Source organism: Mytilus trossulus, chromosome 7 (assembly GCF_036588685.1).
Source record: "Mytilus trossulus isolate FHL-02 chromosome 7, PNRI_Mtr1.1.1.hap1, whole genome shotgun sequence".
NCBI classification, from domain to species: Eukaryota; Metazoa; Mollusca; class Bivalvia; order Mytilida; family Mytilidae; genus Mytilus; species Mytilus trossulus.
In genome coordinates this window covers 52,546,788-52,573,399 of record NC_086379.1, presented here as the reverse complement: position 1 = coordinate 52,573,399, position 26,612 = coordinate 52,546,788, and the positions used below count along the sequence as shown (strand labels likewise).

General features: G+C 31.3%; 2 protein-coding genes across 3 annotated transcripts; one reads left to right on the top strand and one right to left on the bottom strand.

Moving 5' to 3' along the window:
* Positions 1-2,135: 2,135 nt before the first annotated feature.
* LOC134725274 (rho GDP-dissociation inhibitor 1-like) lies at positions 2,136-12,153 on the bottom strand. Of its 2 annotated transcripts, none has more exons than XM_063588950.1 (5): positions 12,058-12,153; positions 7,848-8,042; positions 7,132-7,215; positions 5,349-5,492; positions 2,136-3,949 (listed from the first exon to the last, which is right to left on the bottom strand). In XM_063588950.1, the coding sequence occupies exons 2-5, from the start codon at positions 8,026-8,028 to the stop codon at positions 3,753-3,755; spliced, it is 606 nt and encodes a 201-aa protein (XP_063445020.1). In that variant the 5' UTR covers positions 8,029-8,042; positions 12,058-12,153; the 3' UTR covers positions 2,136-3,752. The 2 variants fall into 2 exon arrangements, with proteins under 2 accessions (XP_063445020.1, XP_063445021.1); XM_063588951.1 differs by lacking the exon at positions 5,349-5,492 and adding an exon at positions 5,174-5,317.
* Positions 12,154-12,275: 122 nt separating this feature from the next.
* On the top strand, positions 12,276-24,539 carry LOC134725272 (NADPH:adrenodoxin oxidoreductase, mitochondrial-like). The gene is made up of 13 exons (XM_063588948.1): positions 12,276-12,414; positions 13,872-14,033; positions 14,673-14,768; positions 15,763-15,885; positions 16,520-16,564; positions 17,296-17,364; positions 18,114-18,215; positions 18,712-18,904; positions 20,026-20,213; positions 20,641-20,706; positions 21,429-21,537; positions 22,038-22,205; positions 24,257-24,539. The coding sequence occupies exons 2-13, from the start codon at positions 13,887-13,889 to the stop codon at positions 24,388-24,390; spliced, it is 1,440 nt and encodes a 479-aa protein (XP_063445018.1). The 5' UTR covers positions 12,276-12,414; positions 13,872-13,886; the 3' UTR covers positions 24,391-24,539.
* The last annotated feature ends 2,073 nt before the right edge of the window (positions 24,540-26,612 follow it).

Genomic DNA, 26,612 nt, shown 5'->3' with positions numbered 1-26,612 from the left:
TGTTACATATTTTTGATAATTTCTTAATTTTGATATGTAACTATAATCCCCTTCCCTTTCATGAATGTGAGCTACCGAATTAGACTATTAACCGGATTTTTTATCACATAAGCAACACAACGGGTGCCACATGTCTAGCATGATCTGCTTACCCTTCTGGAGCACCTGAGATCACCGCTAGTTTTTGGTGGGGTTCGTGTTGTTTATTTAAGAAATAATTTATGGGGGCTTGAATATAACGTGATTGTACCATGGGTTGGCCCTTTTTGACAAATATTTTACCCTGAGCAATAGCAAGGGGTAAAATATCGACATAAAGGGACAACCCATGGTAAAATCTAGATATATTCAAACTCCTTGAATTATTTCGATTCTAACAGGACAAATACAGCAATTCTTTTGGATCGAAGCGCTCAAGGTGGAGGCAAATATTTGCCGTTCCAATAAATTAACGCACTCTAAGATTGTCAAAAAAGAACGGAGCAAACTGAATAAGTTATATGTTTTAACTATTTACAATAACGTATTTAGATAGATTTGGATGAATTTTAATGATAATTTACTTATATGTCTTCTATGTATAAAAAAAGGGCTTATACCAAATTTAGCATCCTTTGTTTATGTTTCCTTGTTGTGATGATTTCCAGTATCAGAAGCGTGTATTTTCCCGAAAAATGCTTAAACAATTACGCCATCATTCTATAAGTCGGGTACTTCATTCATAAAAAACATGACGTTGGAGTACGATCGGAACAACCAATGCAATATATTCACATTTTACCACGGATGTGTACTCAAAACTAAAAAATAAGTAAATCCTGACAAAGAGATAAGGCCTTAGTATTTTTTTGAACAAAAATTGCATGGATTCTACAGCTCAAGTCAAATAGCAATAATCTTTACATTTCTAATTCTTTTTCAATATGACCATACCTTATCAGTAAAGGTGTTCATGAAGCTGAACCAGAAAAGTAACACCCAGGCGCGTAGCTCCCTATACGCCAACACGCAGTTGCGTGCACATCGATTCGGCATGCAAAAAAAAAAATTATGGCAAAATAAAAACTTACTAAATTGAATGTTAAAGGAAACATCTATGTTGTCACTTTTTTAATTGATGAAATATCATTTAATAACGGCATTTGGTTTCAAAATAAAAGTTTTATTGGAATTGATGGCAAAATCGGACAGTAACTTGTATCTTTTACAATATTTGAATTTGTAATATTCAGTCTAAGACATGTAGTTTTGGAGCACATTTTACAGTGTACGGTTCAGCAGTTTGGAATGAGATGTACCAATCGGCATTAGAATTATCAGGTCCCTTCGATATAATTGAAAATATGCCGAGGCGATGTGGTTGACAGACTACCGGAGCCAATCACCCTACAAACACGCCAAAACAGTATTGAAAAGTCTCATTATGTGTTGCGTTCATAGACCATATGATAAGGGAATTGGAGAGTGAAGTCGCGTCTAGTATTATCAGAAAATAGCTTCTTTGTGCTGTATCTGCTTCATCGTGTTGTAGGAAATATAGCAGACGAACAAATCTCAACATTGTCTGAGACATACGAAACTGATCTGGCATGTAATTGTGACGAATTTAATTGGGAGATCGCAATATGCCGAACATATACGCTGGTTTATAACATCTTGCGAGTGCTACCATAGAGATCTATCAGTGTACTACGTATGTTGAAAACAAATGTACGATCCGTGAACAATGAACAACGACATGCAGTTACTGCATATTCATTCAGTGTGAATATTGACAAGAGCAGTTTGTTTCTGCCTAGACCCGAAGAGAATATTTTTGACGATTTTGAGTAAATTCTGTATCAAAAATGTTTTGTTTAAGTATTACTCTATTCAGAAGATTTAGTAATAAGTTTTACAATCATAATTTTTTTATAAGTCCTGACTACATATAGCGCCTCTTTATAACCGTCCTATGACCGAAAACCGAAAAAAACCCACATTTTTCTGCATAAAAGGGTCCCAAAAAATGTTCACCTCGATCCGCTCGGCGGTAGTTACTTGCACATCGTTTCTTTCTAGCTACGCCCCTGACACCTAATTATGGTCTTGGGTGTAAGCATTCATCACAGATAAAAAAAAAAATAACACTGAAATATGGATACACCATGATTTATTTGGCATGTTTCATAATGTCCAGCACTTATGATGATTGCATAGAATCAGCACCAGCATAAAAAACAACAACATTAAAACAGATAGGACTTTAACCATACATATATTTCTTCAGATCTTTACCAAAAAATTGCATCTTATCCTCATTGTTCCATACTGTTATTCATTGCTTATTCTTGGCATGAATAATCATTCTATTAATTAAGTCAAAATTAGTAAATTGTTCTATGTCAATAAAGCAATGCTTATAAATTATTTAGTAAAGTCATTGAACTAAATTAACAATATTTGATCATGATAATTTGTTAAATGGACTAAGATCTATATTACACGTATTATACATGTATCTTTACAATTCTAAGGTGTTTTAAAGAAAAACCAACATAAATTGTGATTTTTTTCGATTGATTCACACTGGCACCGATAAAAAAATCAGTTACATTGATAATATGGCCTTTTTCTAATCTGTTTTAAGCAGCTCACTCAAAAGTTCTACACCAAAATCTCAACATTGCACATAGATAAATGCTGGAAAATTTAATACAAAATACATGAAAACTTGAAAGAAATAATTGGTTTTCTACAAAAATTCTGTTTGTGAAAAATTGCACTAAAAGTTTTACATAACAAAATACCTTGTACAAATTCACATGTTAGTTCACAAAATTTTGAAGTAAAAAGTGTGTCATAAAGCAAATCTGGGGCTTATCCTGTCTGCCAATATATAAAACATACTGCAACTTAGAGAACACTCAGTAACAAAATAGTCGGACTATACTTATATCAGTTATGAAGATAGTTTGCATCGCATGAAGATGAAGATAACATAAGTATACATGTACCAGTTTTATAATGTTAAATTGGTTGGCAGTTGTAAAGTTGAGATTATATAATAATTTGTCCCTGCCACAGATAAGTGAATGGGTTAAAAAGGACTGTTTTAACCATTTTATTGGAAATAACTAAGGGTGTACAAAGCCAAACAAAAGTGGACAAGCATTCAACAATGAAATCAGATTAATAAGAGATCTCTTTATATTTCTTCATTTCATTCTTTTACCAAATAAATGTGTTAAAAAACCATGTGATATTATTTTACTTGGTTAATTTCCACTTTTATGTAATACTGAAATTCTTTGGTGACATTTATTTGAGCAGAAACCACATAAAAAATACCCAATTTGGCACATGAAAATAAGTAGAAACTAAATCATATTTAGAAAAAAATATAAATTTTGCTATAGCATAAAAACCTGTATTGTCCTTCACACAACTCCATTCAGAGAGATTCTGTTTGCTTTCATATTTATTAAATCCTATATTCAATACAAAACTTAAAGATAACTATCCATTTATACAGTTTGAGACTTGGAAGTTGAGTTTTTACACTAAATAGATGGAGACTATAGAGTACATATATCTATGCTGACTAACTGTATTGAGGCACTTGACAATATAGACTGCCAAACATAACTATACTGATTCAGGCAATAAATTTTAGAGTTTATAAACAAATTATTATACAAAATCGTAAAAAGCTATATATTATGAGTTAAAATGACCAGTTGATTTGTCATGTTACAAAAAGGTGGATTATTTTATGCCCAATCTTTCTTGATTTCAAACTTCCATGTCCATTTTAGATGTTCATTTTTATCATCATCGGTAAATAAACTTTCGACCTTGTAGTCTCCCCTTGCTAACATTCCTGAGGGTGCATCTTCTATAGGTGTAGACCAGGTATGAGCTTCTGCCTTTGGTGGGTAACTTCCAACCATGAATTTTGATGTATCCACTGAAATATGGTCAAGTTAAAATTTAGTATAACTTTAAGAATAGTATTATAATAAGAAGTTTATTGATAAAAGTGTAACATACTGATTGTCATAAAACATTGCATATACATTCATACATATGAGGCACTTCTAAAATTTCCTATAATCACTATTACTAATACTAGTGTAAATTATCAATTTCTATTATCATAAAAGTTATATCACAGAAATTCATTTAGACATCCAAAAATGCAAAGCTTCAAATTAAGTTCTTATAGGATCTATCACTTCATCAGCAAACCACTAAAATTCATTGTGAGAGTAATAATCATTTTTCAACAATTTGCAGTTCTTTATTCTCATGAGAAAAAATAATCCATTGATTTGTTTTGCTTTAACTGTATGATAATGAATAAACAATTTTAAACAACATATCTTATGCAAATAATGATGAAAATATGCATCCATGTGCAGAAGTCCTTATAAAGGACACACTCAATAATTTACATCTAATAAATTTTATGAAAGTATGATGATGACAAACAACATTGATCATGCTGGCAAAAAAATAAAATGAAGGAAGGAAAAAGAATTTTTCAAAGTAAAATAAAAATAATATAATAAAATATACCAAAAAGCTTTTTTTTCATACACAACCAAGCAGGAGTGTAACAACATTTAACATGACAATGCCATGGCGTGCATACATTGGTCCAATGGATATAATTCATTGCATTCCACCCTTTACTCTGGACATTAGAAAAAAAAGCTGCACAAAATCTATAAACATATATTTCTGGACAATAAGTATCAAGTATACTTGTCAAATATAAATTATGCATAAAAGTTTTAATAATGTAAAATGATAGCAGTAATCTTGCAAATATTTTGAAGTTCTCGTATTAATATTTTATTTTTTTTAAATCTGTCATATAAAACTATGTCAACAGATAACTTCAAGCTTGTAGCTAAATTTCTTTTAAATACACATTCCATTATGTGATTTAATTTTCTATTCTTTTTTTTCATGAAATACAATATTGTGCTTTAATTGCCAAACCAATATATATGTATAGTCAAAACTATGATATTTATGTTTATTTTAATTTACTTCAAAACTTATTCTTTTACTTTTAAATAATAAGATAATATATTCAAAGGGATTATATGCTAATATCCAGAGTAAATTGTAACAAAAAGGGGTTTCACAAAATCTGGTTACGCCACTTGCATGCACAAAATACCTTTAACACCCTTTCTGTATGTTTTCTGGATATATTTTAACCCAGACACAAGCTCTCCTTTCTGGACAAAGAACTTTACCCTCATTTTATATGGGGCGGCTTCCTTTATTGTGAACACCTGTTCTTTTAATTTGGTTAAATCACCTGTAAAACAAATATACAATTTAGTCTTTACCTTTGATGCCTTTTCGATATGTTTTCTGGACATATTTTAAACCTGAAACAATTTCTTTTTTCTGGACAAAAAATTTGACTCGCATCTTGTATGCTGATCCTTCTTTAATTACAAATACTTGGTCTTTTAATTTCGCTAAATCACCTGAAAAACATTAATAATAATAATAATAATATAGTGTTATTAAATAATCCAATTTTTTCAATACAGACTTGTTCTGAATGCTGTATTACATACATCAAATGTGAATATAGGGCCAATTTTTTCCCTACAGACTGGCAATGATGTGAATATAGGGCCAATATTTCCAATATGAACTGGCAATGATGTGAATATAGGGCCAACATTTCCAATATGAACTGGCAATGATGTGAATATAGGGCCAATATTTCCAATATGAACTGGCAATGATGTGAATATAGGGCCAATATTTCCAATACCGACTGGTTTTCAGTATTGGACCGGGCCAAAAAGCAATAAAAATCATGTGGTTTATATGAACAGGACAATGTTACCAGTAATCCAGTATTGACCGTTTTGGTAGTATTAGGGCTTTTTAAATCCTATTATTTAACAAGAACATATACAAAATGTTTTGTAATGTTTAACAAATTAAACTTGAAAGCAGGAAATATATTATTACATACATCCTGGATATAGACCAAACATTGATAAAAAATGACAAAGGCTCTACTTGACTTCTCTTAATATTTATTTCCTCATCATTTCAAATTTAACTGCTGAAAATTAACTGTATGCATGTAGAGGTCAACAAATGTTTTCATGTCATATGTCAAGCTATAAACATCCTAAAGTCTATTACTTTTATTATGGAAGAATCTAATTTAAAAGTCTTGTGTAAAAAGTCACGGCAAATATTTTTAAGTAATCTATTATCCAACAATGACAATTAAAACAAAACTAAAACCAATTAAAATCTTTGTAGACTGACCTTCAAAAACTTGATACATGAAATCATTAAATTAAACAAGTTAAACTTTAAGCTGCATTTTTATTCTATTTCCTTTTTATACAAAATTGATAATAATTTAGATGTGTTTCTACAATTGTATCGAAGTAGCGTCTCATCATTTTTACATTTAGGAATATAAACAGTGATGTTACAATTTTGTTTATAATCTACAAACTAAATTATAAAATTGAGAATTTTTTATGTCATAAAGTCAACTTTATTTTTTTAATAATGAGAGGTCACAAGAGACAGGCAAATGAATGTTTAGAAAGAAAATATTCTCATGTACTTCCAGTGATCTAACTGCCAAAAGTCATTAACCTGCAAAAATAAAATTTTGAGAAACACATTCAAAGGATTTATGAATGTTGTTAAAAGCAGTGTTGCCAAATACCTGAATGCATATAGCAGTGTATACTTAACAAAATATTGTTTTTTGGTAATTTTTTAATTGACCTGTTTCCATTGTGTAAGAATCTGGCACTCTGTTTGTTTTGCAAATAAAGTCTGAGAACCATTTGTTTTGGACCACCTTATTTATGATACTGGTTACTAATAAGGCAGGGGTTAGAAACACTAACTTTTCATACTAATTTTATCTCTTAGTATCGAATACATACATAAATAAAATCTCAATCTAATGAAATAATCCTAAAATAAAACAAAAACATCATGATCATATTATAAAAAGATTTGTCAGCTGCTGTGGGGAGCAACCTTTTTGTATGTAATGTTACTCCTAAATCATATCATTCTTTCCTTTTCATACATTTGTCCCACATATTACTTCTCATTGTAGAGTATTATTACCTGTTAGATCTAATGTTACATCGTCTCTATCTTGGACAATTAATGCCAACTCTGTTACTATAACTCGACGTGGGTCATTTGGGACTGAAATACAAAAAATTGTTGTCGATAAATGATTAATATACATTTTAACTATTTAATAATGACATTACTTGCAGTATTCATATATCTTGGACTGTTCGGGCAAACTCATACCAAAAGACTTTGGATTTTTGTGATTTTTTAATTTCAAGGTTTTTCAAAGTTTTCATGTAACTACTGTCAGCCTTTTTAAAATTTGTACTTGGTTGAACATTTAAGTTGCTGTTTTTTGTAACCTACAACATTTGACATCCCACAAACATGACAAATAATTATGAATACAGTACACAGTCTATCTATTTATTACTAATCTGTCACTGAGAATAATCAATCATTTATTTTACTGTATCAAAAATCTAAAAGAGGCAAATCCCTGAGTATGATTAGTAATAACAAATCTTTGTCCTAAACAACCTACATCTATATCAAATTAAAATTTAACAATTTCAATACAAAAGTGTATCATTTCAAATTATGCTTCATGTTTTACAACAACAAAAATAAAGAAAAAAATGATTGATATAACAATTTAAATACAAGTAGTAATAATTCCTTTAGATCAATGGAGTGCTAGTGATAAGTTATTGAATCATCATTTTCTGAGTTTCTTTACATTTTAATATGCATAAACCTACATGGGTCTTTAGCATCACCACCACCTAACAAGGCTTGTTTATATTTATTGAGACTCTCATCCTCCTGATCTTTCTTTAAGATGTTTTCCAAGGGTTCAAACTCTGGTGGTTTATATCCAGGTGCATTAGTATCTTCCTCGTGTACATCTTCTGGAGCGGGATTTGCCTCAGATTCTGCCATTTTTAATTCTTCAACTGGAAGAAAATAATAAACATGGTAAAAGAGAAGTAACAATATGTAGCAACAACAAAATAAATATTTCAATACATGTACATGTTTGATTTACATTTTTAAGTTCATTGATATAAAAGTGAGGCAGATACAAGATACTTAATGTAAACTATGGTCAGAAACAAGTACTATTTCCAAATAAGTGGTGAATACAGTATAACAGAAAGCCTGTCATTCAGTTGTTGAGGTTTGTTGCTGCATTACATGTTTGTTTGTATTCATATTTTATACATTAATTAGGTCACTAGTTTTTTCATGTGAATTGTTTAACATTTCTCATTTCAGGGCCTTTTATGGCTAACTATGCATTTTATTCACCCTCTGGTACCACTGTCTTCACAGTTTTAAAACCACAAGTCCACCAGGACCTTTAAATTTCTTCTAAGAGAAATCTATCACTCATTGATTAATCTACCTGAGTAAAAAAATTATCTGCTAAATTAGATGGAAATAACATGTGTACTATTTATAAAAAACTGTATATGAGTTTGAATGTATTATATTTTTAATCTGTTGAATGTAAACACTGATTCAAACATTAATAAAAGTTGATTCCTAAAAAAAATTAACATTATTCCTATTTCCAAAAAAAAATTGATAAAAAAAACCTAAAAATGTTAATGTTTACATATCTTAAAAGTATTCTATAACTAAACAAAAACCAAAAAATGCAAATTTTCAAACGAACAATACTTTTTATTTTAAAAACAAACTGTTTATGATTAAGTTATTATTTACTTTGAACATATTGAAAAAAATATTATAAATGTTGAATAAACACAAAATCACAGGCATTTTTTTTTATGTGAAACATGCAATTTCTATCAATTTAGCAGATAATTTTTTTACTAAGGTAGATTATTAAATCAATGAGTGATATATTTCTCTTCTAGAAGAAATCAGGGGTTAAAAAATTTTGTTACAGCTAACTAGCCCAGGACTTTTTGGCAGGAGGATTATACTAGCCCTGTTTCAAGAACTGCTAGCCCATCAAAACCAACCTGCTAGCCCAAGTATCACTTACAAATCACTCAGGGTTTGCTGCATAAGACCCTGGGAATGTGTGTCATGTTTTGAAGGCATTTGTACACTATAATTTAATAAAATAAAATACATAGTCTCAGGCTTTTCATCCTCAACAACCGACCTTGCCCACGGGAATCTTTCATTCCATGTCGCTATGAACGTTCTTTTTCGCTTGTCCCGATCGTACTTTCTATTTTTTTTAGATGTATCAGCCTCATAAGAATCCCCTTCATTTGCCGATTTTCGTGTTGAACTTGAAGAAGTTTCTGCTCTTGCCGTAGTAAAATATGTTGATATATTTTGGATAATTTTGTTGCATTGACATAGTTTCGTGCTCCCTGCTTAAACAGTTGTCCGACAAGAGTCTAGACGGATCAATACCTATCAATACATTATACCCCCGGTACCGTTAATTGAAAAACTCGACAGAACCAATGAAAAATATCCCCGTTATAACATATAACGAGAAATCGATATTGAAAGTACAATAACTGCGATCAATACATGATACCGGGCCACCAGGAGTTATTAGTTCTATTTTTAAAACATGTTACTGTGCATGAGGTGAGAACCTGTACAAACTAGTTCAAATTCTTGGAATCTCGGATGACGCAATTGAATCTGATTGGCTAAGACAGAAAAGTGATGAAGGGATTTTCCACTTTCTATTTTAGACATGCCAAGATTTTTTTGATACTAGTCCGTCGGGCATACTGGGTTAATAGTTTTGGTTGCCCGAGACGTAAATGTCTAGTCCCGGGCGTCGGGCTAGTGGATTTTTTAACCCCTGCAGAAATTTAAAGGTCTGAGTAAATAAACTATACAGAGAACAATACCTGTTGTATTTGTTAGATGGGACAATAGAACTGCCAAAAGTTTAAATGGACAGGTAACTTGCAGGTGAATCTATGGAAAGGATCAATAGGGTTCGCAATAATACTGGACAACACAAAAAAGTTCCTGAATTTTTTTTTAAGCTGTATTTGAAAATATCTGATGCTCCAATTGAAAAGCGATTGTTGTAAGACATCTTTCAAGCATGACAAATTTCCAAATAGCCAAAAGGTGTTTATCTAGCTTCTGATTGTGATCAGTGTTCCAGCTAGGCCGTTTTCAGAGGGCGCGTCGCGCCCGCCCTTTTCTGAGTGGCGCCCTGTGCCCTTTTTACAGTAATTAACATTAATTCGTTCAAATAGAATCGGTCAGTCGGCAATTATCTTTGAAGAAATGTACGTACATCAACTTGGGCACAATTTGCGATGGTCACCGTAGTTTCATGGAGGAAACGTAATGACAGAAAGTTGGAAAACCATAATAAACTCGTTGAAGACATTGTTTTACTTGTTTTCTGTAAAATAAACAGAAAATTCAGACGTATTTGTCATTGACTGCCTTAATTTTTGATACGAAAATAACAAAATCGGCCGCCATATTGTGATCATATTTACGTACTGTTTATAATCCTCCAAAGCAGGAGCACACCCGAATAAAGAAAGATAACTCAATCTGATTTTTTTCCTAGCATTGAGTAACCCATTTACATATTCTAAAATATGTCTCCATACTTCTTGCTTAAGAATATATATGTTTAGGTATTTATTTTGAGTTATGGGAAAAGTTAGAGAGGGTCTTAGTAGCAGTGTTGGTAGGGTGCCTTGGTCATCTTTTTCTGTATTCTTTATTTTTGATACTATTTTTCACTGTTGCTTTATATCCTAAAATTGTGAATTTACTGAGCACAGCTGTTTTGTGCTGTATTGCCATCAAGCACAGCAGGGGTAGAAAGGTGAAAGTTTAACTGTGCCAAGCAATGATAAAAAAACTTGTGTGACAAGCTGCTTGACAAGTTTTTCAGCCTTAAAAGTAGAAAGATAGAGTTCTATATGGGCTAATGATGTTGTTTTTGTATAACCTGTGATTCAACGAATAAACACAAATGTTTGATTAACATCTTTTATTAAAATATGCCCTTTTCATATTATCATATCGCACGTTAAATGCCCTTTTTCAGGATTGGCACCCTGCCCTTTTGAAAACCTAGCTGGAACACTGGTGATTGTAACAATTGTATCGTCGTGTCATATGTTTTTGTATCAACCACATTTCGTGGGTTTCGACTGCATACGCATACATTGTGGCATGTTTTTTTTGTTTCTATATTAAGAACAACACCACCACTACAACATGACAAATTTAAAACATATTCAACGTTGCTTTTTAAAGACGTTAGAAAAAATTTAATAAACTGACCTATTTAGCCATTTTTATTTAATGTAAAAAAAATGCATCACTAGAATAGTTGTGGATAATTCTGAAAGGTTAAAATCATTTGAATGAAGACCAGATATCTGTTTTGCCTGTCAGACACCAGTTCTTCAAAACATATGACTGTCGTGTGTTTTGTTGGCTGTTTAAAAAAACATCACACGATGATAACTACACCTGTCCCGCCCGATTTTGTTTCGTTTCACCAGTCACGCTTACAATCAGTCAATCCTGTGTGAAGCTTGGATACCAATGTGTCACATCTTATTTACTCTTGTTCTTAAAAGCAAATATCTTGGGCTACATGTAATGATGTATATGATTTTTTAAGAAATGCCAATTTTGTTTAAAAGTATGTACTTCCCATATATAGAGCTATACTTAGCTAGCTCGTATGGATTATTCAACTCTTGTTGAACTCAAATGTTAATCTATCCTCTATCATGAACTAAACCTCCTTAAGTTAACGAAAGTCGGTTATCGTATCTAGTAGTTTCCAGTTTGCAAAATAACAAAAGCAGGAAGTGGACAACACTCATCAATATTGACAAATGATTGATGAGACAAAAAACTAATTTCTGACGGGAAAGGAAGGATAAAATAGCTTGTCAAAATATAAAATCAAGCCTGAAATGAATTTAAATGTGAAAAATGGTTCAGCGTTAAGTATAAACGGATTTTCTTTACCAAAATGTAGCTTTCTCTTTCTCACCCTTCGAAGCCGGTGTGGGTTGATTTTTTACTTCCGGTGGAATACTAGTTTGAAAAAATAGTTCTAAGGTATTTACTTTTTCTTTCCGAAAAGAAAAAAAAGAAGATTTTATTGACATACATTTGTATGAGGAAATAGATTTTTGTGTTTATTTTAATTCATAGTAAAGGAAAATAAAACTAAGGGAAAACATACATCAGTTCGAACTATTTTATGTTGACCTAACAGGTGATTGACCCTTAGAAGCATCTACTAAATACTATCAGCTCCAAACATTTTTCTCCTCAGCCTCCAGTTTAAGCAACTGTCAACCTTCAGCAAAAGGAGAGAACGTATGCATTAATATTTACTAACTAATTTTACACTTCTCTTGAAAATAATCTAACACTATATCCTAAGGATTTGTATCCATAGCTTTCTTACTATACAAATCCTTGATTATATTAGACTTTGTTGAAATATTTGGATATTGACTGTTCCAAATAGATATTTTCACCAATTGACTCTTGGGCACTTCTCTTGAGCCATTTAATACTTGATGCACTGCCAGTGATGCTAATTTATATTATATATGCATCACATGTCAGTGGTTGATCCAGGGGGGGGGGGGTTCCGGGGGTTGGAACCCCCCTTTTTTTTGGACGATCAATGCATTTGAATGGAAGCATATAGTTGGAACCCCCCTTTTTTTTTGGCCGATCAATGCATTTGAATGGAAGCATATAGTTGGAACCCCCCCCTTTACTCTGGGTTGGGACCCCCTTTTTAAAATGGCTGGATCCGCCCCTGCATGTCCTTAGCTCTTGAACTTGGGAATGACAGTTTCCCAATGAGTTAACTATTCATTTAAATACAGACACTAAGGGAAAGGAATATAAACATTTTTTGTTTTGGCTAATTGTTTGAAGCTGTATAACTTGCTACCCTACAATGTATTTTGTCTATAGTTGCTGACGTGTCGTGTTGTGTGATCTCCAATTGATAGTTGTCTAATTGACAATCATACCATGCATTCATATATTCAATTTTGACTAGATATTCTCAATTATCACCAAAAAAAACCTAATGAAATAAAAAAGATACAAAGTATCAGTCTCCGAGTACTCATGCACATACAGTTATTACTGAATGCAAATTAATTCAAAGTTGAAATATCATCAAATAAGAATAGCATGATTAATTCTCTGATATATATATCAGTTCATCTTCCATTTCTTCTAAGTATTTATTGTGAAAATATCATAAGAAGTCTATTAAGTATTATTGCCTTTTTTAAAACCAAACTAGAAGTTTTAACTCTACATATATATATAAAAGTATAATATCAAGTATTATGTCTCCCCTAAGAAATATTGTCTGTTTGTTGGACACAATATTATAAAAAATATTATCCTCTGGCACTAATAATTTCATGAGGAAATACTGTACAGTTCATTATCTCATTGTGAACTAATTTTGTCTTAATTCATAAAATTTGTCACCTCATAGTCCCAGGACAATCTTTCACTGTGAAAAACTGTCCATCAAAATATTTTGAAATCCAACCATGTCTTTCGTTGTCTTTCCTGAGAATTCAATTACCATGAAATTCTGAGCATTTTTAGAATCTATGAATTATTGTCTGCATATGGACAACATTTGACATTTATTATCTAATTGTAGTTAGAAGTAGGTGTTTAAATTTATCTGGTGTTTATACTTTTGAATTTTCATATGAACTGTTCCAGTTTATAAATTAGCAGGAGATGCTTTTTAAATGATTTACAACCTTTTAAATTATTTTTTACAGACCACACCATAAGACATGCTGTTCATCTTACCCAGACTTTGTAGACAACATCTGAGAAGTTATGTCCAGTCACATATACGTCAGCTGACCACTGGACAACCAAATGTTTGTATAGTAGGGGCAGGTCCAGCAGGGTTTTATACTGCTCAACAAATTCTTAAGGTATATCAACTTATTATATTAATTTTTTTTTATAGTAAAAGTGTATTGTACTGCTACGGGGCTACCTATAATTACTTACATCCAGTTAATTTGAACTTTGGGGGATAGTTGTATCATTGGCAATCTTACCACATCACCTTATTTTTATGTTGTATGTCAGTGCTTGAATAAATCTACTTGCATAAGAAAACATGCATCATATCCTATATTTCAATTGCTTGGTGTCATCTTAATTAATTCTTAAAAGATTTTGCCCTCCTGGTGCAGCTGTTGATAAGAGTTTGACTAATGGTAATACATGTCATAAGATTAGTCACATTATTTATAAAGAAAAAAAGATAATTGCTGCTAAAACCTTGCAAAGTTGGAGGGTGACTATTGCAAAATACAAATGTTTGCCAATGCCTTCCCATGAAATTGTTGCTACAACTACAAATCATAGCTTCCTGACATTTGCTATCAATCTTTTTGCCTATTGAATTGTAAGCATGATATTTCTTGATGTGTCACATTTTGTGAAGATATCCATGAGAAGCTACCCAGTAACCTGTTATATATTTCTTGATGTGTCACATCTATCCCTAATCAACTTCTTATTTACCAAACAATTTTAGCAGTATTGCATCTTTGTGTTCACAGGGGAATCCCAATGCTGTTGTAGATATCTATGAGAAGCTTCCTGTACCATTTGGACTAGTAAGATATGGTGTAGCTCCAGATCACCCTGAGGTCAAGGTTAGTATTACATAACTTGAATTTATCATCAGACACAAAAATTTGATTGAAATATTTTGATGAACTTCATCGATGAACTTCATCAATAAGGCCATAAGTTTTGAATTGTTATCATGGTTATACATTTGTCAATTCAGTGCCTTTTATAGCTGAATATGCGGTATGGGCTGTGCTCATTGTTGAGGGCCATTCAGTAATCTAAAGTTGTTAATTTCTGTGTCATTTGGTCTCTTGTGGAGAGTTGTCTCATTGGCAATCATATCACATCTTCTTTTTTATATTCATTACTTGACAGGAATATTATTTAGATTTATTCCAACTTTGTACTCATCATATATCAAATATAATCATCATTCTAGTATGTCTTTAATATGCAAATGAGAAAAAATACTTGTCTGATTTTTTGCCCCACTTACGATTATGATTTCTGGTTTGTGCCTCTGTCTGTTCGTTCGTCTGTTTGTCCATCAGTCTGTCCTGCTTCAGGTTAAAGTTTTTGTTCAATGTAGTTTTTGATGAAGTTAAAGTCCAATCAACTTGAAACTTAGTACACATGTTCCTCATGATATGATCTTTCTAATTTTAATGCCAAATTAAAGTTTAACCCAAGTTTCACAGTCCACTGAACAAAGAAAATGATAGTGCGATGTTCAGGTTAAAGTTTTGGTTAAAGTCTTTGGTCAAGATAGTTTTTGATGAAGTTGAAGTCCAATCAACTTTAAACTTAGTACACATGTTTCCCATCATATGATCTTTTTAATTTTAATTCCAAATTAAAGTTTTGACCCCAATTTGATGGTCCACTGAACATGGAAAATGATAGTGTGAGTGGGGCATCCGTGTACTATGGACACATTCTTGTTGTATATACATTAGACTCTTGCAAATCAGATACCCTTAAAGTCTGCAAAAATATCCTTTTTTCCAGATATACCAGTGGTAGCAGCAGACACAGGTTGCACCAAACCCTTTACTATTTCTTATTCTTTTACAGAATGTCATTAACACATTTACACAGACAGCCTCCAAGGACAGGTGTACATTTATTGGTAATGTTACCATAGGGAAGGACATATCTATAGCAGATCTGCAGAAGGCATACAGTGCTGTTGTTCTGGTGTGTATGAATAACATGAGAGCTAAGTTGTTGTTTAACATTTTCATATTTTTATAATTTTTATACAGGTCTTAATTTTCCATATAATAATCAAAAGTTATAGTTCCCTCAATTTCCCTGATATAAAAATGTGCGAAAGAGACAACAAACTAACCATAAAAACAGAAACCAGCCAAAAGGCCACCAATGGGTCTTCAACACAGCAAGAAAATCCATCACCTGAAAGCATGTCTCTGATCTGACCTTTAGCAAAATGTGTACTAGTTCAGTGAAAATGGATGTCACACTAAAATTCAAAACATATAAATGAACTAAAATTAGATAACATTGAAGACTAATAAACGCCAAAGACTCTTGACATGGAATAGGTGCAAAATGTGGCAGGGTTAAACATATTTTGTGAGATCTCATTAAGATTTATACATTGCATGATTAGAAATGATAATTGGCATTATTTTGGGAGAGGCTTACAAGCTATTTGAAAGCAAAGTTAGCCAAGCATTTCTACTTTTTTTTAATAAAGAATACAAAAAGATTTCAGAATCGTAGAAAGTTATTATGGAAGTTTGAAATCTTAATGTTGACCAATTTTACCATCCTCATTATTATACATGTTTTAAATTTTGTAACTCAGTCATATGGTGCAGATAATGACAGACTTTTAGGAGTACCAGGAGAGGTAAGAGTTTATAAAGGCTATTCCAATAAAATGTATGTGGGAGGGTAGGTAGGGAAGTTTATTTATTGAATGTGGGTCATGGGTCTTTTTTCAGTATGCATATTACCATTAAATGCCAAATTATTTTAAAAATGGCTGTAGGGATATTTTAAAAATTGCATACCCTCCCACATACATTTGAATGCAAAAGCCCATTCAGGAATATGTTATATGATTGTCAATGAGTCAATTTTCTACGAGAGATCAAATGACGTAGTTCTTATTTTGCACATATTCAACATTGATCATTTGAATCAATTTCAAAGACTTTTCTTATATGTAGATCAAAGCATTGCTATCAAATAAAATTTATTAACAAAACAATATCTAAGGAGACAAAACTGTTTTTTTTATTGATTTATTTCAATGAATTTGTATACTACACAAAATTGAGCAATAATTACAGATTATTGCTATAACAGGTAGAAATAATTAAATAAGAATATCTCTGTATAAAAAAGGCTTCATGTAATATTCAAATGTTGATGAAATAATTGTGATCAGTAATTATGATAACTGTAATTACCCATGCATATTATTAAAACTTGCATAATTTTCAGTCTAATCTAAATTAAATCTCTCACTCGCTCATTTTTTAATGCTTGGTTGCTCCCACGCAGCGACCAAGCATTAAAAAATGAGCGAGTGAGAGATTTAATTTTAATTAGATTGCATAATTTTTTGTTTTACAGAATTTAAAAAATGTGATTTCAGCCAGATCCTTTGTTGGTTGGTACAATGGTCTTCCTCAAGATATAGATGTAAGATTTATTTAGCGTATATTTATTTATTTATTTGATATACATATAGTGTTAAGTTGACTGTTAACCAGTATTTTTTTATTATTTTGTATACAAAATATGTCATATGCAACACAGTAGTGATATATGTATGGTGTATTGTGCATTCAATCACATGTTATAAATTCAGTTGTTTGAATGCATTGGTTTTTTTTTATGTCTATAAAAATTGCTGCACAGTTGGTTTATTTTTCCTCTATATAATGCATCAAATGATATTACATTTGTACTACTTTCATTCAATGTTACACCAAAGATTATTTCAATTAAAGATTAGATTACTAATAAAGTCTTGTAAAATTTTTAATTAGTGTTTTTTAATAGGTAAAGCCTTTATTCCTGTTGGTTTACAAATGCTACTGTACTACAGTTGATTCTTTATCATTTTGGACACCAATTTTAGGGAATTCGTTGATACAGGTGAACCATAGATTTCAATTTTCAACAAATTACAAATTTTCTAGAAGCTTGTATACAGGACGTTATCAAAACTACGAAATCAAAGACACACAATAAATAAATCCACAGTATTATTTTTGCCAAGTGGCCTTCAGTCGTTGTCTGCACTTTGACCATGTTGTTGTCTCTTTGACACATTCCCCATTTCTATTCTCAATTTTTATGCATTATTAAACTATATTTTGTATTGGTTCATTAGATTTTAGCACAGTGATTTAAGTTACCTCAATTATTCGCTTATCATATTTTAGTTACAAGTAAATTTAGATGTAGAGAAGGCAGTAATTATTGGACATGGAAACGTGGCATTAGATGTAGCTAGAATCTTACTAATGCCAATTGATCTTTTAAAGGTAAGTTAAGGATGATCTTGGAAATGTGATAATTCTTCAATTAATATTTAACATTTATTTTCATTGGATACAATTTCTTATAGAGTTGAGTTGGTATTGATACCAAATTATGTTAGTACCATGAAATAAAGACAAAAAATAACAGATAAATACATGTACCCAACTCCCCAAATTCTAAAATACTAAAAAAAAAAAAAAAAGGAGAAGCACACATACAAACAGATCAAATAAAATGGATAGTTAATGACATATTCTAGACATATTAATTAGGCACTTTTAAAGGAAAATGTGTTAAATTACTTTTCATAGTATCATAACTCATTTTATATTTGATGTTTATACAACTGTTGATAATTAAGAAATCAAATGAAACTATTTTATATTGCAAGATGGATTTAAGGATGTAAAGTGCCTTTAGATAGCATAACAAATAATGATCATTTGGGACAAGCTCTCAAGAATTCTTAATTTATGTTTGATACTACTGTTTTTACAGAAAACAGATATATCTCAGTATTCACTAGATGCCTTATCAAAAAGTAGGATTAAGGAAGTTACTGTAATTGGTCGGCGTGGTCCATTACAAGTAGCCTTTACAATAAAAGAATTACGGGAAATGATAAGACTGCCAGATTGTAAACCAGTGCTATCTCAGGCAGATTTTTTAGGAGTAGATAAACTAATACAAGGTATGATCTTTGTGTTGGGTCATCTAGATTTTGAAAAGTGACATTAATGTAGATGTTGATTAAGAAATGCATTTCCTGCATAGGAATTCAACTGCACATCCAACAGGTATGTGTACCACCACTTACTTAATACATGACAAATACCATTGTTCTGTACATGTAGTATTCATCACATTTGGAGTAGTTTACAGCTTTTCTATAAAAGCATGCAAAACAAAACTTTGATCTTCTTGCTTGGATGTTTACAAACAATAGATAGGCAGAGTTTCAGTCTGTTTAATATATACTGGGATTGGAATGGACAATAAAAATTAACATACAATGTGGAACTTAACCTTAAAATTAGTTTATGTTTATTTTTCCAATCAAATTCTAGTATATAGTAAACAGACTACCTACCTGTTGTTTACAAACATCCCAAAAACATAAGAATCAGGTTGGTCAAATGTTTGCTTTGCATGCTTTTATAGAAAAGCTGTAATGTGGCCCTTAATTTTCCAAAATCTTGCACTTGTAAATCACCATGTAATTTTTTATGATGTTTGACTATAATGCTGTTTTCAGTTGTACATTGAACATTAAAATATACTGATTAATCCTTACAATTAGTTTTCAGAGTTTTGCTTCTTTGATAATAGAAAAAACTTTTCCAAATCTAACTTGTCATTGCAATTCTTCTAGCATGGTTTATTGTATGCTCATATAGCTTGATATTATTATTTCTGTATATATTCTAACATGTCTGATGTCAGTACACCATAACTATATTACATATACGATGTGCATTGTCATAAGATGTTAAGGTAAATGTAATTTTTATATAGTCTCTTCATCTTTAAAATTGCAATGCTGTTCAAAAAGACGAGTGTTGAAGACCTATAAGTGGACTTTGGCTGTTATCTGATCTGTGGTAGAGTTGCTGTCTCTGACATAATCCCCATTTCCATTCTCAATTTTGATTTTAAATATAAATTATTTTTTTTGTATACTAAAACAAATTAAGGTAGTGCATATTGGGCAATTGTTCACTCTAATTCTAAATGTGTAAATTTTGTCTTTCACATTTAAAACTGTATTTATAAACCTTGAAAACTTGTTTTAAAATATGAGTGATCTTGTAGATTTACCTCGACCCAGGAGACGTCTTACAGAATTAATGTACAAAACATGTATGGAACCAACAGAAAAAGATCTCAAGTTATGGGAAACAGCTCAGAAATCATGGTCTTTATCGTTCTGCATGAGTCCTTTGGAAATATTTGGTGATAAAGATGTCACAGGACTGAAATTGGGGATAAACAAACTCCAGGTATGTTTTGTTGGCAAACTCACTGTTTAAGATAATTTATATGATCTTAAGTTATGGAATTTAATTGGCTGAATAGTAAGGTGAGTTGAGACAGATAGAAATTGACATTATACAAGTAGATATCAATACATCTCTTCACCAATTTTCATGGATTAAATCTATATGGTATGTCTGATAATTGAGTTATTATATAAGTACCCTACAAAACAGACCAAAATTCATCTTTTATTTTGTTTTTCAATGTTTCAAAATTGATCAAAGATTTATATATTCGCTTGCATAAGGAGGTTTTCTATAGGACACAGCTCAAGGTATTTTTTTTTAAATAACTTGCATTATTGATAATATATTGTAGAAACATATATTTTATTTGTATGATTGTTACATTACAAATACCAAATTATAAAACATTGTATCTTCCATTTAGGGAGAAGACTTAGTAAAACAGTCGGCCATATTGACAGACCAGACTATAGATATGTCTTGTGGACTTGTAAGTTTTACTTCATGATTATTATTGAGGTCTGTAGTAGAAATGGAAATGTATTTATTGTACTTTTGTCAAATGAGCCTTTTCAAAATCTGAATGTTTGTAGGAATCTTTATTTTTATGCCAGAAAATGTCATTACATTGGTTAAATTCCCATTGTTAGGTACTGTGTAAGCCAGTCAAATATTTTGGTGTAAGCTTTTGAAAATATAACCCAGAATATATTAGATTCTGTAACAGTGAATAACAGTGAAAGAAATTATGTCATGTTAAAGGATGCTCAAAAGAATATTTGATATTTGAAGTGTTGCTAAAGCATAATTTTAAGTTTTGACAAATGATAAGGACTTAAAATGAAATAATACCGATTTTGTAAAAAGAGGCACTTGCCTGAAGTCTACATCATTTGTTTAGGGGCCAGCTGAAGGACGCCCCCGGGTGCGGGAATTTCTCGCTACATTGAAGACCTGTTGGTGACCTTCTGCTGTTGTTTTTTTATTTGGTCGGGTTGTTGTCTCTTTGACACATTCCCTATTTCCATTCTCAATTTTATCACACTGCTGTAATTTAATGAAATCTATTTTTAAACAAAACCAAAAATGTAAAGATAGTCAGCTTTAAAAAAATGCAGTCTAAACCTGATTTGGTGAGAGCTATGAAATTATTCATTTATTATTTATATTTAAACCTAACATTTATACCAAAAAACCAGCTTATTTTTATAGGTTTTAAGAAGTATAGGATACAAGAGTATATTGATTGACCCTGACATACCATTTGATACTAAATCTGGAACCATACCAAATAAGGAAAGTAGAGTAGAAGGGAAACCAGGTTTGTTATGAAACTAGATATTACTGACGTAACAGCAAGAGCTTAATTTGCACACTCAATTAAGAATATTTTCTATGTAGAACTAAACTTTCTTTAAATGAAAGCACTATGAAGTTTTGAGCAGATTTAGAATAGTAGAGGATCATTATGTTTTCCTGTCTGTGTCTGTGACTTAATATAGCACACAATAGAAGTGCCTATGGAGATATAATGTAAATTTTGCCTTATTTAATTAGCGTGTATCATTTCACAATTAAAATGTTTATACAGTGTAACCAGTGTTATTTGACATACTAGGTGACCAGAAAAAAATGTTGGAGTAAACTGAGTGTTGTAAAACTCTTCTTTCAAAGATCAGTATATTTTGGGACAATGAAAATGTGTGGATTAAAGTAGGATGTACGAATACTCAAGTGTCGGATTAGACAGGTGTTAGACTGTACTATCATAAAAAGTACTGAATCTAGATTTGCTTTAAAAAGACATTGATTTTGCTTTAGGTATGTACTGTACAGGTTGGGTTAGTACAGGACCTGTTGGTGTCATCTTAACTACAATGAACCAAGCCTTTGAAACAGGGAAAACTGTGGTGAAAGACATTAATGATGGAATATTAGACTTGACAAAGCCTGGGAAAAGGGACATTTTAAATATTCTAAATAGTAAAGGTTTGTATTAAATTTCTTTAGTTCTTTGAAAGAAATAATAATCATTGATAAGGTTCAAGACAAAAATAAAGTAAAAGGTTTTATAACCATTTCTAGTCCAAAAGGCCATGTGAGCTAATGCTATCACTCTTTAAACACTACAGTATTATCACAGGCACTTGTCTCAAAAAAAAATATTCCTATATACCTTAATATAACACAAGGTACTTAACTAAATTATTTGAAAAATGACACCCAGTCCCGAAATCCTGTGATTTTTTTATTTCTCGGTTGTCAAACCTACTTACACTTAATATGCCGCAAATCTAAATTGATTTATCTACACAATGGTATATGACACGACTATCATTGTTGTCGGGATCATTAGTAGCAGGCCTCAGAAATCAGTCAACAGGATGTTTTTTTGCATTCATCTCAAGCTTTGGCAACACCCAGTCCGCATGTAATTATATACTGGTTTCTCATTGGTCAATCATCTGGCTAAAAATAAATGTGGGAAATTTTGGTCAATTTATAACTCTACATTAGTGTCATTGTGTACACGTGTGTTTCATAACAAACTTATTTGGGTTTGTTTCACATAATCGGTAAAGAATTTACAATAAAGATAATAACTCATAGTCAGAGGGAAGCTGACAGTTTTTATTTTAATAATTTTTATGATAATTCAATCACTGCGGGCTGGGTGTTGCCAAAGCTAGAGACGAATGCAAAACAACATCCCGTTGACTGACTTCTGAGCCTGCTACTAATGATCCCGACAACAATGATATTCGTGTCATATACCATTGTGTAGATAAATCAATTTAGATTTACGGCATATTAAGTTTAAGTAGGTTTGACAACCAAGAAATAAAAAAATCACGAGATTTCGGGACTTGGTGTCATTTTTCAAAAAAATTAGTTAAAGTCATAAGAAACGAGTGACCGGTGAAAAATTATGTTCTTCCAATTCTTGAACCAATGCATACACACATCATAAACTAAGTCTTCTGTGCACGAATTTATCATTTTTTTCGTGTAAATTTCGTATAATCGTCAATTTTTTTTTCAATCGGTCAGTGTTGTTGTGAAAATATGGCAGGTAATTAAAGTTCGTGTTTTGAAGCCGAAGTTTAACGATGGTCACCTGTTTGTCAACAATCGACAAAAAATAAACAAAAAAGCATGGAAAGAGAGCATGTGTTTAACAGGTGTATTCAGATAATAGTTTATTTTAAGGACATCCATGCGTATTGTGATCACCGGAGTTTTACGAGATGGGTTACACTGAGGTCACTTTGCATACGGAAAATGTGTCGGGGGAATTGGTTGCTGGAAGCAAGCAATTCAAATAAAGTAAACTTCTTCTAAATATGAATAAATTAAAGAATTTTCTTCAGAAAAAAGTATATGTACATAAGTTTTATAATGAAAACTATCCATTGAGTTATAAAAAACATATGCATTATTTTTTTTGATTTGAGGTTTCTTATGACTTTAAGTACCTTGTGCTATATTAAGGTATATAGGAAATTTTTTTGGAGACAAGTGCCTGTGAGTATTATTTTAAATTGCAAGACTGGCAGAATAAGTTTAGTCACCTTCAGTTATTTTGATGAAACTGGAATTGCGCACACATCTATCTCACAAGTGGACTATAATATATGTTAATGCATCAATGCATGTATTGCAAAGTCATTTTGCATCATTTAAATCTATATTTTATAGATGTCCACAGTGTTAAATCAAAAATATTGTCCACTATGATAAACAAAAAATATATCTGAGCTGAGGTCCAATTTTAAATTATTCCCACATTTCTTTTGTTCTAAGGAAAATACAATTATGAAATTTAGGAGTAGGTTTCACAAAAAATAATGACTAAGATTGATTGTAAATCATGAACGATTCAGTATTCTTAAGATCAATCTTAGTTGTAAGTTTTTTGGTGAAACAGACTCCAGTGTTTTTACTTACAAACTCTTTTTTTTTGCAATTTAAAGAGTAGGTACACTGTTAAGAAATATATCTTTAGTTATAAATAAAAATATCAATATTTTATTTGATAGGTGTTCAGACAGTAAGTTTTAAAGACTGGGAAAATATTGACCAGTTTGAAGTTAAGCAAGGAGAAGATATTGGAAAACCAAGAGAGAAAATGGTAGACATTAGTCAGATGGTGTCTGTTGCAAAGAAATCCTAAAATATATGAACAGTAAATCTGTTGTTTTGTATTTATTTGTACATCAATTCATGTATATTTATCTTTTGCAAATTTTAGATGAGTATTGTAAAATGATTTATCCAAAAATTAATTTGCAGGTTGAAATTCATTCTATATACTGAAATGAATATTATATTATACCATTGTAATACATGAGGTTAAAATTTACTGTTGAAAAATCATAAATATTTTTGATGTTGCAATTTTTGTGATCAGAAATTCTGTTTTTAATGATTCAATATATATTTAAAGGTAAAATGTATTTTCTTTTTTCTTTTTTATGAGGGGGGAATCATTTTTTAGAGATATGAATTGGATTATGTAACATCACTGGTGTTGTTATTCCATGTAATTGTAATGTTAAAATTATAGTTTTCCTCAAAAATTTTAATTTAAAACCATATGAAGTTGTGGATATATTTTCAGTATGATGAAGCCTTGACAAACATGGCCACATATCAGTGAAATCACCTTATAAGTATTTCTTTTTGTTCACACCATTGTCCTTCATTAATAACTTTAAAACAAAATCTTCTACTGGCCAAGATATTACCAATGTTCAATAGAGAGTTCTGGATAAGGGTATCTAGTTTTGCTGTTTTCTGCTGTTTAGTCGGGTTGTTGTCTCTTTGACACATTCCCAATTTCCATTCTCAATTTTATTTAAATTTTATCTGTGGATTTGATCCATTAACAAAATGTTTCTTAAAATAGAGGATTTGGAGAGGCAGTTTGTATGCCCCACCTACGTTAGTAGAGGGGCATTATGTTTTCTGGTCTGTGCGTCTGCATACCTGCCAACTTTTCAAAATGCCCATGGGGGTTTTACCTGAAAGATGGTTCTTACAGTCCTACAAAACCTTCAAGGGGGCCTTCAAATATATTCTAATGTGTTTTTTTTGGCTTCTTTGTGCTTTAACAAGCTCATAGCCATTGTTAAATTAATTGTTTTCTTTAAAATAGTGGACAAAATTGCTCTTACAAATATTGACAGTTGGTGGGTATGCGACTGTCGCTCGTTTGTCCGTCTGTCCCGCTTCAGGTTAAAGTTTTTGGTCAAGGTAGTTTTTGATAAAGCTGAAGTCCAATCAACTTGAAACTTAGTACACATGTTCCTTATGATATGATCTTTCTAGTTTCTAAGCCAGACAAGACTTTGACACCAATTTCACGGTCCACTGAACCTAGAAAATGAAAGTGAGTTTCAGGTTAAAGTTTTTGTTGAAGTCCATTCAACTTGAAACTTAGTACGCATGTTTCCTATGGTACGATCTTTCGAATTTTAATGCCAAATTAAATTAGATTTTTTACCCAATTTCATGGTCCATTGAACATGGAAAATGATATTGCAAGTGAAGCATCCGTGTACTTTGGACACATTCTTGTTTTTACTTCATTAAAAATTATCAGAAGGTCAATTTCTATCTCGTCAGTAGTTTTAGTGAAAATAGTTACAGTTCATTTTGGAGTAATTGCACTGGAAATGTTTTTTTTTGTAAATTTCTAAGTTTGTTTTTTTTTTTTAAATTATACGAGATACAATAGTTTTAAAATGACAACAACAATGAGATCTACAGATTAATTAACTTATGCAGAATCATTAATGACCTTGAAAGAAGATTTTTATTCATTTTTTTCCAGAAATCATAATGGATAGAGAGAAATTATTAGATGGTATTTAAGATGTGTAACACATTAGACTATTTCCATATTTCATACTTCAGGCTCTGAAATATCTATTAAACATAACCCAAAACCGAAAAATTCCTAAAAACGAACTATTTCTGGACAGTAACCCAACAATAAGTTGTCCTTTTGTTCTGAAGATTACTTGACAGGTAGATTTAAATCTGTTTTATGCTTTCAGCTATGCCACTTTTGTTCTGACTGCTTTTGTTTTTATACGACTGCAAAATTTTTGCAGTCATATTATTGGTATCACATCGGAGATGACGTCGTCAGTGTTGTCTAAAGACGGATGGTTTCCGTATAATAACTTAAGTATAAGTAAATAGAAATGAATAAAATTTAAATACAATGATAATAACCACAAAAGGAAGCTTGGGATTGGTTTTCAGGGTTATGCTCCCTAAGGTTTAGGAATTAGGGGCCCAAAGCAAGCATGTATCTAGTTTCAGGACAATAAGTTGTGTATTCGTGTTTCAATTGCTCTGAAATTGTACCACACTGTTTAATATTAT